The 12,958-nt window shown below is 35.0% G+C and overlaps 1 protein-coding gene across 1 annotated transcript; it reads right to left on the reverse strand.

Moving 5' to 3' along the window:
• Nucleotides 1-3,743: 3,743 nt before the first annotated feature.
• LOC122043417 (probable disease resistance protein At1g61300) lies at nucleotides 3,744-7,475 on the reverse strand. The gene is made up of 3 exons (XM_042604012.1): nucleotides 7,081-7,475; nucleotides 4,382-6,923; nucleotides 3,744-3,928 (listed from the first exon to the last, which is right to left on the reverse strand). The coding sequence occupies exons 1-3, from the start codon at nucleotides 7,352-7,354 to the stop codon at nucleotides 3,919-3,921; spliced, it is 2,826 nt and encodes a 941-aa protein (XP_042459946.1). The 5' UTR covers nucleotides 7,355-7,475; the 3' UTR covers nucleotides 3,744-3,918.
• Nucleotides 7,476-12,958: the final 5,483 nt, after the last annotated feature.

The raw sequence follows: 12,958 nt of genomic DNA on the forward strand, positions 1-12,958 counted from the left end.
TTAAAATCCAAGAATCCAATATCTAAATTTAGATGTTGGGTTTAGTATAATTTTTTTTTAAAAAAAAATTATTTAGAGTAGGCTTCACATGTGGTGACTAACACCTACTTCCATTTTTTAATTTTTATTTTTTTTAAATATATAAATTTACATCAAAATCAAACGGGCTAAATATTTTTTAAAAAAATGATTTTTAAAATGTACAAAATAGCTGGGAACGATTATTTTTTATTAAAAATTATTAAATAAAATTAATATATTATTAATCAATTAATTAATATGTATATTATAAATATATATTTATGATAGTATATAAATGAATATTATAAATAAAAATAGTTAATAAAAAATATAGATAATATGTGGTGGGATCTGATATCATTTTTTAAAAAATTTACGATGGTGGGAAGAGGTTTATAAAATTTATGGATATAATAAAGTAGGTTCTGTAAAGTGAATTTGTCCTTCAAGTGCGATGGTTAAAACATATAAAATATTACAACGGGGACAATCGTCTTTTACTACGTGCAACGATAAAAAATGTACGAATTAAAAAATAATATTGTTTTGGTAAAAATGTTGGTGTATCACATCGACTTTGTTTGTGATTCATACACTCTTTCTGCAAAAGTCTATTAAAAAAAAGGTAAATTTACCTGTACTCCCTATTGATAAATATAACTTTACATATAATTTCCATCCATGAAAAACTTTTTTTTCACTTCGCAATCAAACATATTTACCTAATTACCCATGATATTTTTAGATACAAAAAATCTAAAAATCAGTATAAATCCTCTTAAATTCAGTATATTAAATTAGAATCTAGTATATTTTTTATCAAATTGAGTACGATTCTTTTTTCACCTCAAAATATACTCGATTTTAGTTTAATGTGCTGAATTTAATAGAAAATATACTCGATTTTTAATATAAAGTACTGACTTTAAGAAGAATTATACTCATTTTCGGACTTTTTGTACTCAATTTTTGATTTTTTGTATCTAAAAAATATAGATTAATTTCGATAGAAAATATACTCGATCCTAGTATAGAGTACTGGATTATAGTGTAAAGTGCTGAATTTAACAGAAATTATACTTATTTTTAGACTTTTTATACCTAAAAAATAAGAAGAACAATTTTGATAGAAAATATACTCGATTTTTAATATAAAGTACTGACTTTAAGAAGAATTATACTCTTTTTCAGACTTTTTGTACTCAATTTTGGACCTTTTGTACTTAAAAAATCTGAGGGGCAATTTAGGTATCAATATTTGCATGAGGGAGTTGAACAAGTAATACTTTGCATGTAGGGAGTGGAAACAAAGTTTTTTGGGTATGGAGATTGTATGTAAAGTTATGATTACCATAAAAGATTTTTCTCTAATTTACCGTTAAAAAAACAATATTTCTAATAAAAAATGTCTGTCGACTTATTAAAGCAAAAATAATAATATTTATTTTAAGTGATTTTTATTCACCGATTAAATATAAATAGATACATTATGGGAGTTATTTTTCCTTAGCATGATAAGGATAATATTCAACTGAGTATTTTACCTCTACTAAAAATTGATGCTAAAATTTGTTCAAATAATTAATTACGAACTGTATCAATCCAAGCCATCCACGCTAGTTCTACCGTGCCACATATCATGGACTGCAGTTTAAATCCTCTGTCCCTTATATCATCTTCCCCGTGTCTCACTCATCGTTCTAACCTATTGTCGGTAGCCTTCGATCGCTGTCCCAATCAATATTATAATCCTTAGGGAAGATGAACCCAAGGGGGTCGTTATCAGTACGATCGATGCCAGAATCCGGTCGGATCTGAGCAAACTTTCCTTTGCCGTTGATATGAGCCCCTGTTCAGATCCGGCCAGATTCTGACGTCGATCGTGCTAATGACGACCTCTTTGGGTTCACCTTCCCTAAAAGGAGGCCACCGACAATGAGCTGGAGGCCACCGACAATGAGCTCGGATAATAAGTGGGACACGAAGATAGAGATTTGGGGATAGAGAATTTAATTTTCATGGACTGTACTGCGGGTTATAGCTAAATAAAGGAAAAGAATATTATAAGTACATTAATGTCTTGTGTACAAATTAAAAAACATACTATTCTTGATTCATTTATTATAATAAATAATCAAATAATTGTAAATGGGTAGTTCGATAATATTTAAATGAACCAATTTCGAACTAACTCAAGTCAAATTAAAATAAAAAAAAATTAAAATTAGAACCACTATTAACCATGTGTACGAACCGGATGGATTCACGAATCAGAGATTGGATGACATTGGTACGGATTTTCAATAGATATATTTTGTATTTTATTTGATATTGACATTGGACAACATTAGTTGACCGTTAATTTGTCAAGTTGGAAAAGTATTTTTTATTGGACATGTATCTATCAGAATTTATATCTTATATTATTCTAATAAATTAGTCGCTCTCTAATCTAAGAATAAATTGGACGACATGTATTTTTTATTGGAACGTGAAATCTGTATCAATGGTCACAAAAGATAAATAGTGTCCTCGTCAATCCGCGAAGAAAATTACGGACGATTACTCACTTTTTTTTTTAATAGTGACATAAAATTTTGTTAAATAAAATTCATATTAATATTAATTCATTTATATAGGTTGAGACATTTTCCTTCGCTGCTATCTTGAGAATAAATAAAGCATGCAACGGGAGTTTTTCCAAAAGAGAAAAACAAAATCTATTGATGCGGATCATGAAACCATATTTAACTTGACATGAACCCAAAAAAATAAATAAATTCTGCCTCTACTAATTTCCAGAAGACATGTAATGGAGTAACCCATTAGTTTTTAATGGAGTAACCATATTTAGGATTAGGTTTGGTTGTTATTATTGTACCCTACACATGCACTTAGAATTTTTTTTATATTTATCAGAAGATATTTATTTTCTAAAATATATTTCCTAAATTGCCCTTACAAGAAAATTAAAGGATGTCTAAGTGTTTGCATAGGCATGTATATTTATTAAAGGATGTTTATTTATTTCATATAGACATATTAGATAATAAATGATTTCACATACAATCTTTTTTAATTTGTTCTTCAATTTTATTTCAGCCCCAAATGGTAATTTTTTGAGCCCTCGGCATGAGGTCACTATTATATATTCCAAGCAAAGAAAATGGAACTGTCGATTTGCAATGCAATTGAGGTTCTTCCTTCATGTTAGACAATCTCAACCTCTGGATGTTAATCGACAATGCAATTGAGGTTCTTCCTTCATGTTAGACAATCTCAACCTCTGGATGTTAAAGCTGGAGTTAGAGTTCCCTACCTCGCTTATTAGTTCCTTCAGTTTTGGACAATCTTCTATCTCTAGGATACTAAGGCATGACAATTGAAGAACCCAAGAAACATCCTTCAACATGGGACAATCAGAAATATATAGCTTATGAAGGTTGCTGATTAAAATACAATCCAATGAAATCTCTTCCCAAAGTCTTAGGCTAAAAAATCGAGAATCTTTAAACATCCGAAACTTGATTTGCGATCCACGCCTGCATCCAACACTAATCTGTCTAATTCAAGATTTCTAATGTTCAGAATCTCAAGCTTGTCACTTACCCTACAACTCCATTATATTGTGGAGTTCCCAGATCGTAATTTGGAAGTTTTGAAAAATTCAATCAATCCAAAGTGAATTTCAATATGGAGACATTTGTAGTCTTGTAATAGAATTGACGGACAAGTTTAAATATCTATGATCAAATTTTAAAACACTAAGTAGGTCTCCAATTAATTAGTTTGGAGTCATCAATCAAATATATATAGATGTACATGTCGAACCAGTCAAAGAATCCAACAATTTAACCATCCACAATGCTTCTTTTTGAAATTGGTCGTGAATCCATATCAGTTAAACCTGCAAAGATCACAAAATTTTGTTAAACACATCAAATATTAAAGCAAATTTCAAATAGATAAGAGGAAGATATGTAACTTGACATGAAAAGCATTGACTCAATGGAATAGCTCATAATTTCTTATATATATTGCTGATCGAGATCATGCTCATTTGGTAAACATGATGAAATTGAAATCAGTTGCTTCTCAAAAACAAGAACTTGCCGTGTTAGTTTTAATTACTATTTACCAAACTACCAAGACAGCACTTAGTTTTCATAGTTATAAAAAGACATTTATTTTCTAAAATAGATTCCCTAAATTTCCCATAAAAGAATACCAAAGGAAGGCATGCGTCTTAAATTATTTAATTTTGCCTATTTCATAAAATACTAAATCATTTATAAATGTTCATTCATTTCATATAAGACATAATAGATAATAAATGATTTGATATGAAAATATGTGTTACCAAACATAAGGAGTCAGGGAATCCTTGATGCTCTTGTCATCCCAATTCAAGTTGTTCCACCAATATTCTTCACCATCAATCCATTTTAATCTGTTCAATATTTCAGCCCCAAATGGTAATTTTTTGAGCTCTGGGCAACTATGCACTCGTATATATTCCAAGTTGGGAAAATGGAGCGGTTGGTTTGCAATGCGATTGAGGTTCGGCATGTCGATCAAAAACAATCTCTGGATGCTAGGATTAGAGATAGAGTTGGAGTTCCCTACCTCACTTATTAGTTCCTTCATTCCTTCACAAGAAATTATCTCTAGAAAATTAAGGCATGGCAATTGTAGAACCCAAGAAGCATCCTTTAACATGTGACATCCAAAAATATGTATTTTACGAAGGTTGAAGAGCCGAACTCTATTCAATGAAATCTCTTTCAATAGTTCTAGGTCTTCAAAATAGAGACTCTTTAAATATCCAAAACTTGATTCGTGACCCACGCCTGCAGCCAACATTAATTTGTCTATTCTGAGATAATTAATGCGCAGAAACTCAAGATGGTCACTTACCCTACAACCCCATTGTTTAGTGCCCAGATCCATCACTTGCTGATGTTTTGAAATATTATCTCCGTCCAAAGTGAGTTTCCATATGGAGACATTTGGTAACATATTGAGCCGCTCAATGTTATCTGTTGTAGCATTAATGCTAATTCCCACACTTAATTGGTAGCGTCCTTTAAAACATTTCAACTCATCCCACCACCACTCGGGTACAAGAGGAACTTTTGATATATCCAGCCACTTGAGCATTAATAAATTGGATATTGTCCCCTTTGGTACGATCTTAAGGTCAGTATCCGAAAGAAGCAAGTACTCTAATTTGCTGAGGCAACCAAATTCGGCCGGCAGACTTGTAATAAGATTGTAGGACAAGTCTAAATATTGAAGCTCAGTTAAGCTACAAATCTCCCTAGGAAGCTCTCTTATACCACATCCATTGAGATCCAAGTATGTTAAACGAGGCATGCTTGCGAACAAACTCGAAGGAATTGTTTTCAGGTTCCTATTCTCACGGAGAATCAACATATAAAGTTTTGGAAAAGTGAAAGCTCCATACTCTTGTAAAGAAGTAATATTATTCCTCATGAAGGATGCTCGCTCTGCTTCTGGCCATTCTTCTTGTCTAGGCAAATGACTCAACCCAATTCCTGCTTTTACAATCCATTTTCTTTTGTTCCCCTCCAAGTCCAACCCAGAGACCATCAATAGTGCCATATCTCGGATGACATCGTGCATCTTTACACCTGTGTCCCTATAAGGAAACTCTATGACACTAGATTGCTCTAGCAAGGATGCCGCCATGAGAGCTTCCAAATGAGAGCATCCTTTGGTGAAAGCTTCATTGATCACATTAAATTCACGTATTATGCCACAACCTATCCAACATGGTATCAAATCATAGAATTTATAGATATCATAATCTTCAGGCCACAAAGCGCAGCATAAGAGGCATTCTCTTATGGAGTCATTCTCTAAACTGTCGTAGCTCATCTTGAAGGCTTTATACATGACGACTGAATCTTCAGGAAGACATACGGTTTTCCACTGATGTTCATCCCTTATTTGACGAAGAGCGGCATCCCAATCTCCCCAAGTCTTTTTCCCTGACATGGCCCGGGCGATGGTGATAAGAGCGAGCGGAAGACCTGCACATTCTTCAACAAGTTTTTCAGCAACGAACTTAATTCCAGCATCTGAGTTGAGAACATCCCCCTCGCTGTTCTCTTCAAAGAGTTGCCATGCTTGAACTGGATCCAGACATTTGATTTTGATCTTCTTTTCTGCTTTCATTTGTACACATACTGCCTCGCTACGAGTTGTGAACACCACGGTTTTGCGTGGTTGCTGCTGCTGGCCTCGGTCAGTAGCCGAGTGTGCCATCCCCAACAGTTGAAGATCTAGGTGTTCCCAAATGTCATCTAGAAGCAGCAAGCAGTTCTTGTTCATCAAGTAGCTAAAGAGCTTATCACCACAAGTTTTTTCATCGTCATTCTCCTGCAGTGTGTTCAGTCCTAGACTCTTAGCAATATTCATCTGGAGCCTTTTCAATTGGCAGTCCTTGGAGGCCACAACCCAAATGACACGATCAAATACGGCATGGTTACGATGATAGTGTTGCTGGATCCTCTGCAACATGGTGGTCTTACCGACACCGCCCATTCCGTAGATGCCTATGATGTTGCCTTCTCCACCATCGATGTAGCTCACAATGCCCTCCACATCCGACTCGATCCCAACAGGCGGTCGGTGCGAGATGGAAAGCATCACGGCGGGTACCGAAGGCCCAACTGTGGTAACCGGATCCAGTTTAACCGGATCCAGTTTATCAGCTCGGTCCATCAATTCTTTAACCTCGCCGAGCTTCTTGGCCACTCTTAGGATGATGGAGCAGCAGTTTGATGGCTCTCTCATAGGAACCTGATCTCCTGCTTGCTGTGTTTGACTCGTGCCACCAGTTTGAGTTTGATTGAAGCAACAGCAACTGAAGCAACCTGACGATCGAAACAAATTAAAGACTTTTTTTTCTTTTCTTTCTATTCTGTCTTATAAGATAAAAACAGTAGTAGTAGCTTGTATGGATTAAAACATGCGCAAAGACTTGCAATTGAAATGGAGTGAAAAGACAATTAAAAAGGTATATACACTCACTGGTGCTTTGGAAATCCTGCTCGATAGCAGCCACTTGGCCCTCCAACGTCTCCACGTCCCGTAGCCACCGGCTCACTCGGTTGGTCGGAATTCTCCCCTCGAGCTCCGCCAGGTCGATCCGGTTCTTGATGTCGTCCCTTTTGTCTCTCAAATTGTTCATTTCCTTTTTCAACTTCTCGATGCCAGATTTTGGCCTGCCCAGCCGCAGCGTCGCCTTGAGCCCGCTCAGGCAACTGTTGACGTCGACGTTGAGATTTAGTTTGATGAACGCCATGGACGATCGAGGAGAAGCTCTACCTTGTTGACTAGCAATATAGGTAAGAGTTAAGCAGAGTTGGGCAATGTGACCTGCACGACTAATGTCGGGGGAGAGAGAAAGACTCAGAATAAATTAAGTCCATTATGTTTGCTTGTGTGAGCGAAGATGAAAAGACCTCCCAACTGCTACTTTAACAATGTTGGGTTCGGTTTGACTGAAATACTAACATGTTTGTAGAAAATAATAAGATGGCTACGTTTATATTTTTACCCAAGAGTTTGTTTATTTGTTTGTAAAATTTTTTTTAAAAATAATTTATAGGAATTTTTCTATAAAGAAAAGTAATTTTTATGTTAGATTAATCATTCATGGAGGAAAAAAAACTCTCCAGATCTAATGCAACCTCAACTCCTGTGGCAAAGGTGAAATGTCCACTCTCAACGTCTTCAACTGTTCCAAAATCAATACGAGGAAATAAATCAGTCTAACTTAGAAGATAAATAGATAGGGGTAAGTTATATATGATGCCAAAATTTATACTTTGTTAATCCGAGATTCGATCCAAGTCCTCCTCTCGTAAAAAAATAACTATCCATTTATTATTTCAGCTATATATGTGGACCGTGCATGGGTGGCTCCATGTCCTCTAGTTGGATGAATGAAACAAGTTGTCATCCGACCTCAATGGACCAGGCCATTCTTGTTTAATCAATTGTGCTAGTTCAACAAATGGACAAGTTCAGCCATATCGCTACAAAATCATTAACATGGTAGCACTCACTTGTTTCACTACTACCAAGGCAATTATTTTGTCTAACTAATTTGTTTAATTTTATAGCAAGTAGGGGAGAAATGGGATAAGATTAAATTATAATTTAATTTAAAGGGTTAAGTAGATATTTAATTTCGTCAGAATGTTCATATTAAATCTCAAGTTGATCCTCCAAATATCTCAATCATATGCATTAGGGTCACTAACTCTTCATGATAATTAATTTCTCAGTCCACAAATTCTCCGCAAATTGCAGAGATGCATGCGGTCAAGGAAGACAATGGTGACATCAAACAAAATTATACAACTATAAAACTACTTCAAGCGAAGAGGACAATTTTATTAGAGGAAATTACGATACTAGTTCATAATGAAGTTAAGATGACAGATCGATGATCAAATTTTAAAACATTAAATTAAAGAGGGATATATCCATTTAACTAGCTAGGAGTCATCGATCAAATTTAGATACATGTGGAACCAGCCAAAGAATCCAACAATTCAAACAACGAACCATCCATGATCGAGACAGACAGTGAACTCCCTGCAGCCTCCGTGCCCAAAAGGTTGATGCTTCTTTTCAAAATTGGTCGTAAATCCAAGCCGAGCTAAGAGAGACGATTTTTGTGTCTTTGAAATTGTCGACAAACAATCATAGAATTATGTTAAGAACAACAAATATTTCAGCAAATTTCAAATAATTACCCTTTAACTAATATTAAAATTGTTTGCATAGACATGCATCTTAAACTAGGTAATTTTGCCTACTGCTTAAAATACTATTTCTTCCCCCCAAATTGTTCATGTATTTCACATAAACAGACTAGATAATAAATGATTTCGTATAAAAATATATATATATTTATTACAAATGAATATTACCGTCTAGGAATAAAATGAGGGGTGAGGGAATTCATATTGCTTTTGTCGTCCCACTCTAAATTGTGCCACCAAGTTTCATCACCTTCAATCTCTTTTAATTTGCTCTTTAGTATTTCAACCCCAAATGATCATTTTTGGATTTCTGGGCAATTTAACACATGTATATATTCTAAGTAGGGTAGATAGAGAGATCGATCTATGGGATGTCCAATTGATTAAAGGGTGACAGACTTATTATAATAGGTCAAGAGATCAATTTTCGATGGACGTATACCCTCAGAAAATAACTTCTCACATCTCTAATTAATTTGACGATCGATTATAAATTGATCTTATAATTTACCTCTTTCCACGTAGTTAAAATAAATTATGAAAGATATCAAACATGAACATAATTATTTTGTATTATTAAAATAAGTAAAATGGTGTGGTTGGTTTGCAATGCAATTGAGGTTGGACGGTGTTAAACAAAGTCAAGCTCTGGATGCTAGACCTAGAGTCAGAGTCCCCTACGTCACTTATGAGTTCCTTCTGGACAATTGTTTATCTCTAGGATACTAAGGCATGGTAATTGTAGAATCCATGAAATATCCTTCAACAGGAGGCATATCATAATATTTAGTTCTCATTCCTATGAAATGTCCAGTTAATTAGAGGGTGATAATTATATTATAATGAATAAGAGGTTAATTTCTAATGGAAAGATGATGAATAGATGTTCTTGGGAGAAAAAAAAAATCTCTCCTATTCTCTAGTAATTTGACGGCCCGATTATAAACTGACTCATAATTTATCTTCTTTTACATAACTTGAAACGAACTATGAGAAATATTAGATATGACTATAATAATATTTAGTTCTCGAAGATTGTAGAGCCCCCATCCAATAATTGTAGGTTATAAACAGATAGTTTCTTTAAACTTCTGAAACTTGATTTGTGACTCACACCCGAAGTCAACATTAATATGTCTACTTCTACATTGTGCATAGCTAGAGACTCAAGGTGGTCACTAATGTGGTAGCTCCATTGTTGTGTGCGTAGATCGAGGTCTTGAAGTTCTGAAGTATCATCGTCAGTGAGGTCTGAAAGTTCTGAAGTATCGTCTCCATGTATAGTGATGTCTCCATCTATAGTGATATCTAAAAGTTCTGAAGTATCATCTCCATAGGGAGACATTTGGTAACATTTTCAGTAGGTCAATGTTAGTCGTTGTCGATGTCAATTGCCACACTTGATTGGTGGCGTCCTTTTACCTCTTATGGAGTCGTCCCCTCGCACTCCACTTCTTCGATCTGGTTCTTGATGTCATCCCTTTTACCTCTCAATCTTGCCATTTCCTTTTCCAATTTCTCGATGCCAGATTTTGGCCTACCTAGTCGCACCCACTTAGGCAATTGTTGACATCTACGTTGAGATTTATTATTGTGAACGCCATGGACAAAGAGAAGCTTGCAGCAGCTAGCGACTGTTGAAAAACAATAGATAGATGAAAGAAATAACATAAAACTTTTTGATCATATTATTACTAAAGCAAATAGGTTTATTTATATAAGTTATCTAAAACAATAATGGAAAGATTAAATAAGGCATACACTCATAATAATTATAAACATAGTAATATAATAAACTTGGAAATATTATTTTTTTCTATTTGATTCATATCGATCTTGATTGTGATATCAAATATGATAAATCTCAATTGATTGAAATCAATTAAAGATTATTTCCATTAGTCATTACCCTCTGACAAACTCAATGGGAGTACCTGAACATTGAATTTGAGTGCTAACTTGATGAAACGTTGTCTAGATAATGACTTGGTAAATATATCAGTAATTTGATCTTCCGTAGAGATGTAAGAAACTGAAAGTTGTCGAGTCATCACACGCTCGCGAACAAAATGAAAATCAATCTCTACATGCTTGGTACGAGCATGAAAAATAGGATTTGCCGCAAGATAAGTTGCTCCAATATTATCACACCATATTTTAGGCGTAGCAGTTGGAAAAAAGTGTAATTCCGAAAGAAGAGATTGTAGCCAAATAATTTCTGATGTCGCGATTAGCGATAGCTTTATATTCAGCTTCGGTACTTGATCGAGAGACTGTAGGTTGCTTTTTTGAAAGCTAGGAAATAAGATTTCGCCCAAGAAATATAGCATATGCACTAGTAGAACATCTATCTTCAGGAGATCCAGCCCAATCTGTATCACTGTTGGCAATCAACTCTCGTGAAGACTAACGATATAAAAGAAGACTATGTAGAATAGTGTCTTTGAGATATCGAAGAATTCTCTTAACACTTTCCCAATGATGTTCAATAGGAGCATGCATAAACAGACAAGCACGATTCACAGCGAAAATAATATCGAGTCGTGTAATTGTGACATATTGTATGATACCAACAATATTGCGGTAAATCTAGGGGGTCAGACATTGAAGAGGAGGATGAAGGTGCAGTGAAACCACCATCAATGATTGGAGTAGAGATAGGACGTGCACAATCCATTTTAGCTCGTTGTAGGAGTCCAACAATATAGTTGCTCTGAGAGAGAAGACAACTTTCAGAATATGAGAGAAACTCTATGCCAAGGAAAAAACGAGCATTGCCAAGATCTCGAATAGGAAACTCTTGACGGAGAAGATGTAGTAAAGTAGCAATGTCGTTTTGATCACTACCAATTATTAATATATCATCCACATAAATCAGAACAAATATTGAAAATTTCTCATGATATTTGTAGAATAGGGAATAGTCTATTTTTTAGCCAGAAAATTCCTTAGAATGAAGCCATGTAGATAGACGATGAAACCATGCACGAGGTGTTTGTTGAAGACCATATATAGACTTCTAAAGTTGACACACATGTGTTGGAAGTTGCGGGTGGATGAATCCAGGGGGTTGCTCTATATTAACAGACTCTTCAAGGTGTCTATGAAGAAAAGCATCCATAAAGAAAAGCATTGGAAACATCCAATTTTTGTATTGGCCAATTAGAGCTAACAGCTATAGATAGTAGCAATCTGATAGTTGTAACTTTGATGACTGGACTAAAAGTATCATTGAAGTCAATACCTAGTTATTGATTAAAGCCTTTAGCAACAAGACGAGCTTTGTAACGTTCAATAGAACTATCTGCACGATACTTAATTCGGTAAACTCATTTAAAGCCCACAATATTCATAGATAGGGTACGAAGAACTAAGCTCCAGGTTACATTGCGAAGAAGAACATCAATTTCTGTAGTCATAGTAGCACGCCAATTTGGATCTCTGACTACCTGTGTAAAACTAGAAGGTTCAACACAAATTAAAGAAGCAATAAGAGCACGTGGAAGAGGATAACGAGTGGATACCAATTGACATCGTGCATAAATATCGCTTAGAGGAAGTATTCGCCGAGGAGTATCATCATCAGAGTTACTCAGAGATGAGTGGTCAGATAGATGAGAATCATAGCTAGAGAGTGGATCTCCACTAGCCACTGAGTCTCTAGGAATTTGTGGAGATAGAGAATGAGAATCAGAACTAGAGAGTGGATCACCACTAGCCGCTGAGTTTACAAGAATTTATGGAGATGGAGCAGGACCCAAGATATCATCCCCCTTGTTCTTTCAATATGTCCAGATGGAGCAATCTGTGGAGATTCTAGTATATTATTAGGTGATATTAGAAAGGTTCCTCGATTATCGGAAGGAGGATCCGACGTAACAATTGCAAACAGAAAAAGAGATTCATCAAAAGTAACATGTCGAGAAATATATCTCTGTCCGATCGAAATATGGAAGCAACGGTACCCATGATACAAATTACTATAACCAAGGAAAACACATTGTTGAGAGCGAGAGTTTAACTTGTGTTTAGAGTAAAGTCGTAGCCAAGGATAACATGTGCAACCAAAGATACGGAAGAAGGAGTAATCTGGAGAATGATTATAAAGTATTTCCAAGGGACACTTGTTTTGA

The sequence above is a fragment of the Zingiber officinale genome, chromosome 2A, assembly GCF_018446385.1.
Source record: "Zingiber officinale cultivar Zhangliang chromosome 2A, Zo_v1.1, whole genome shotgun sequence".
In the NCBI taxonomy this organism is placed as follows: Eukaryota; Viridiplantae; Streptophyta; class Magnoliopsida; order Zingiberales; family Zingiberaceae; genus Zingiber; species Zingiber officinale.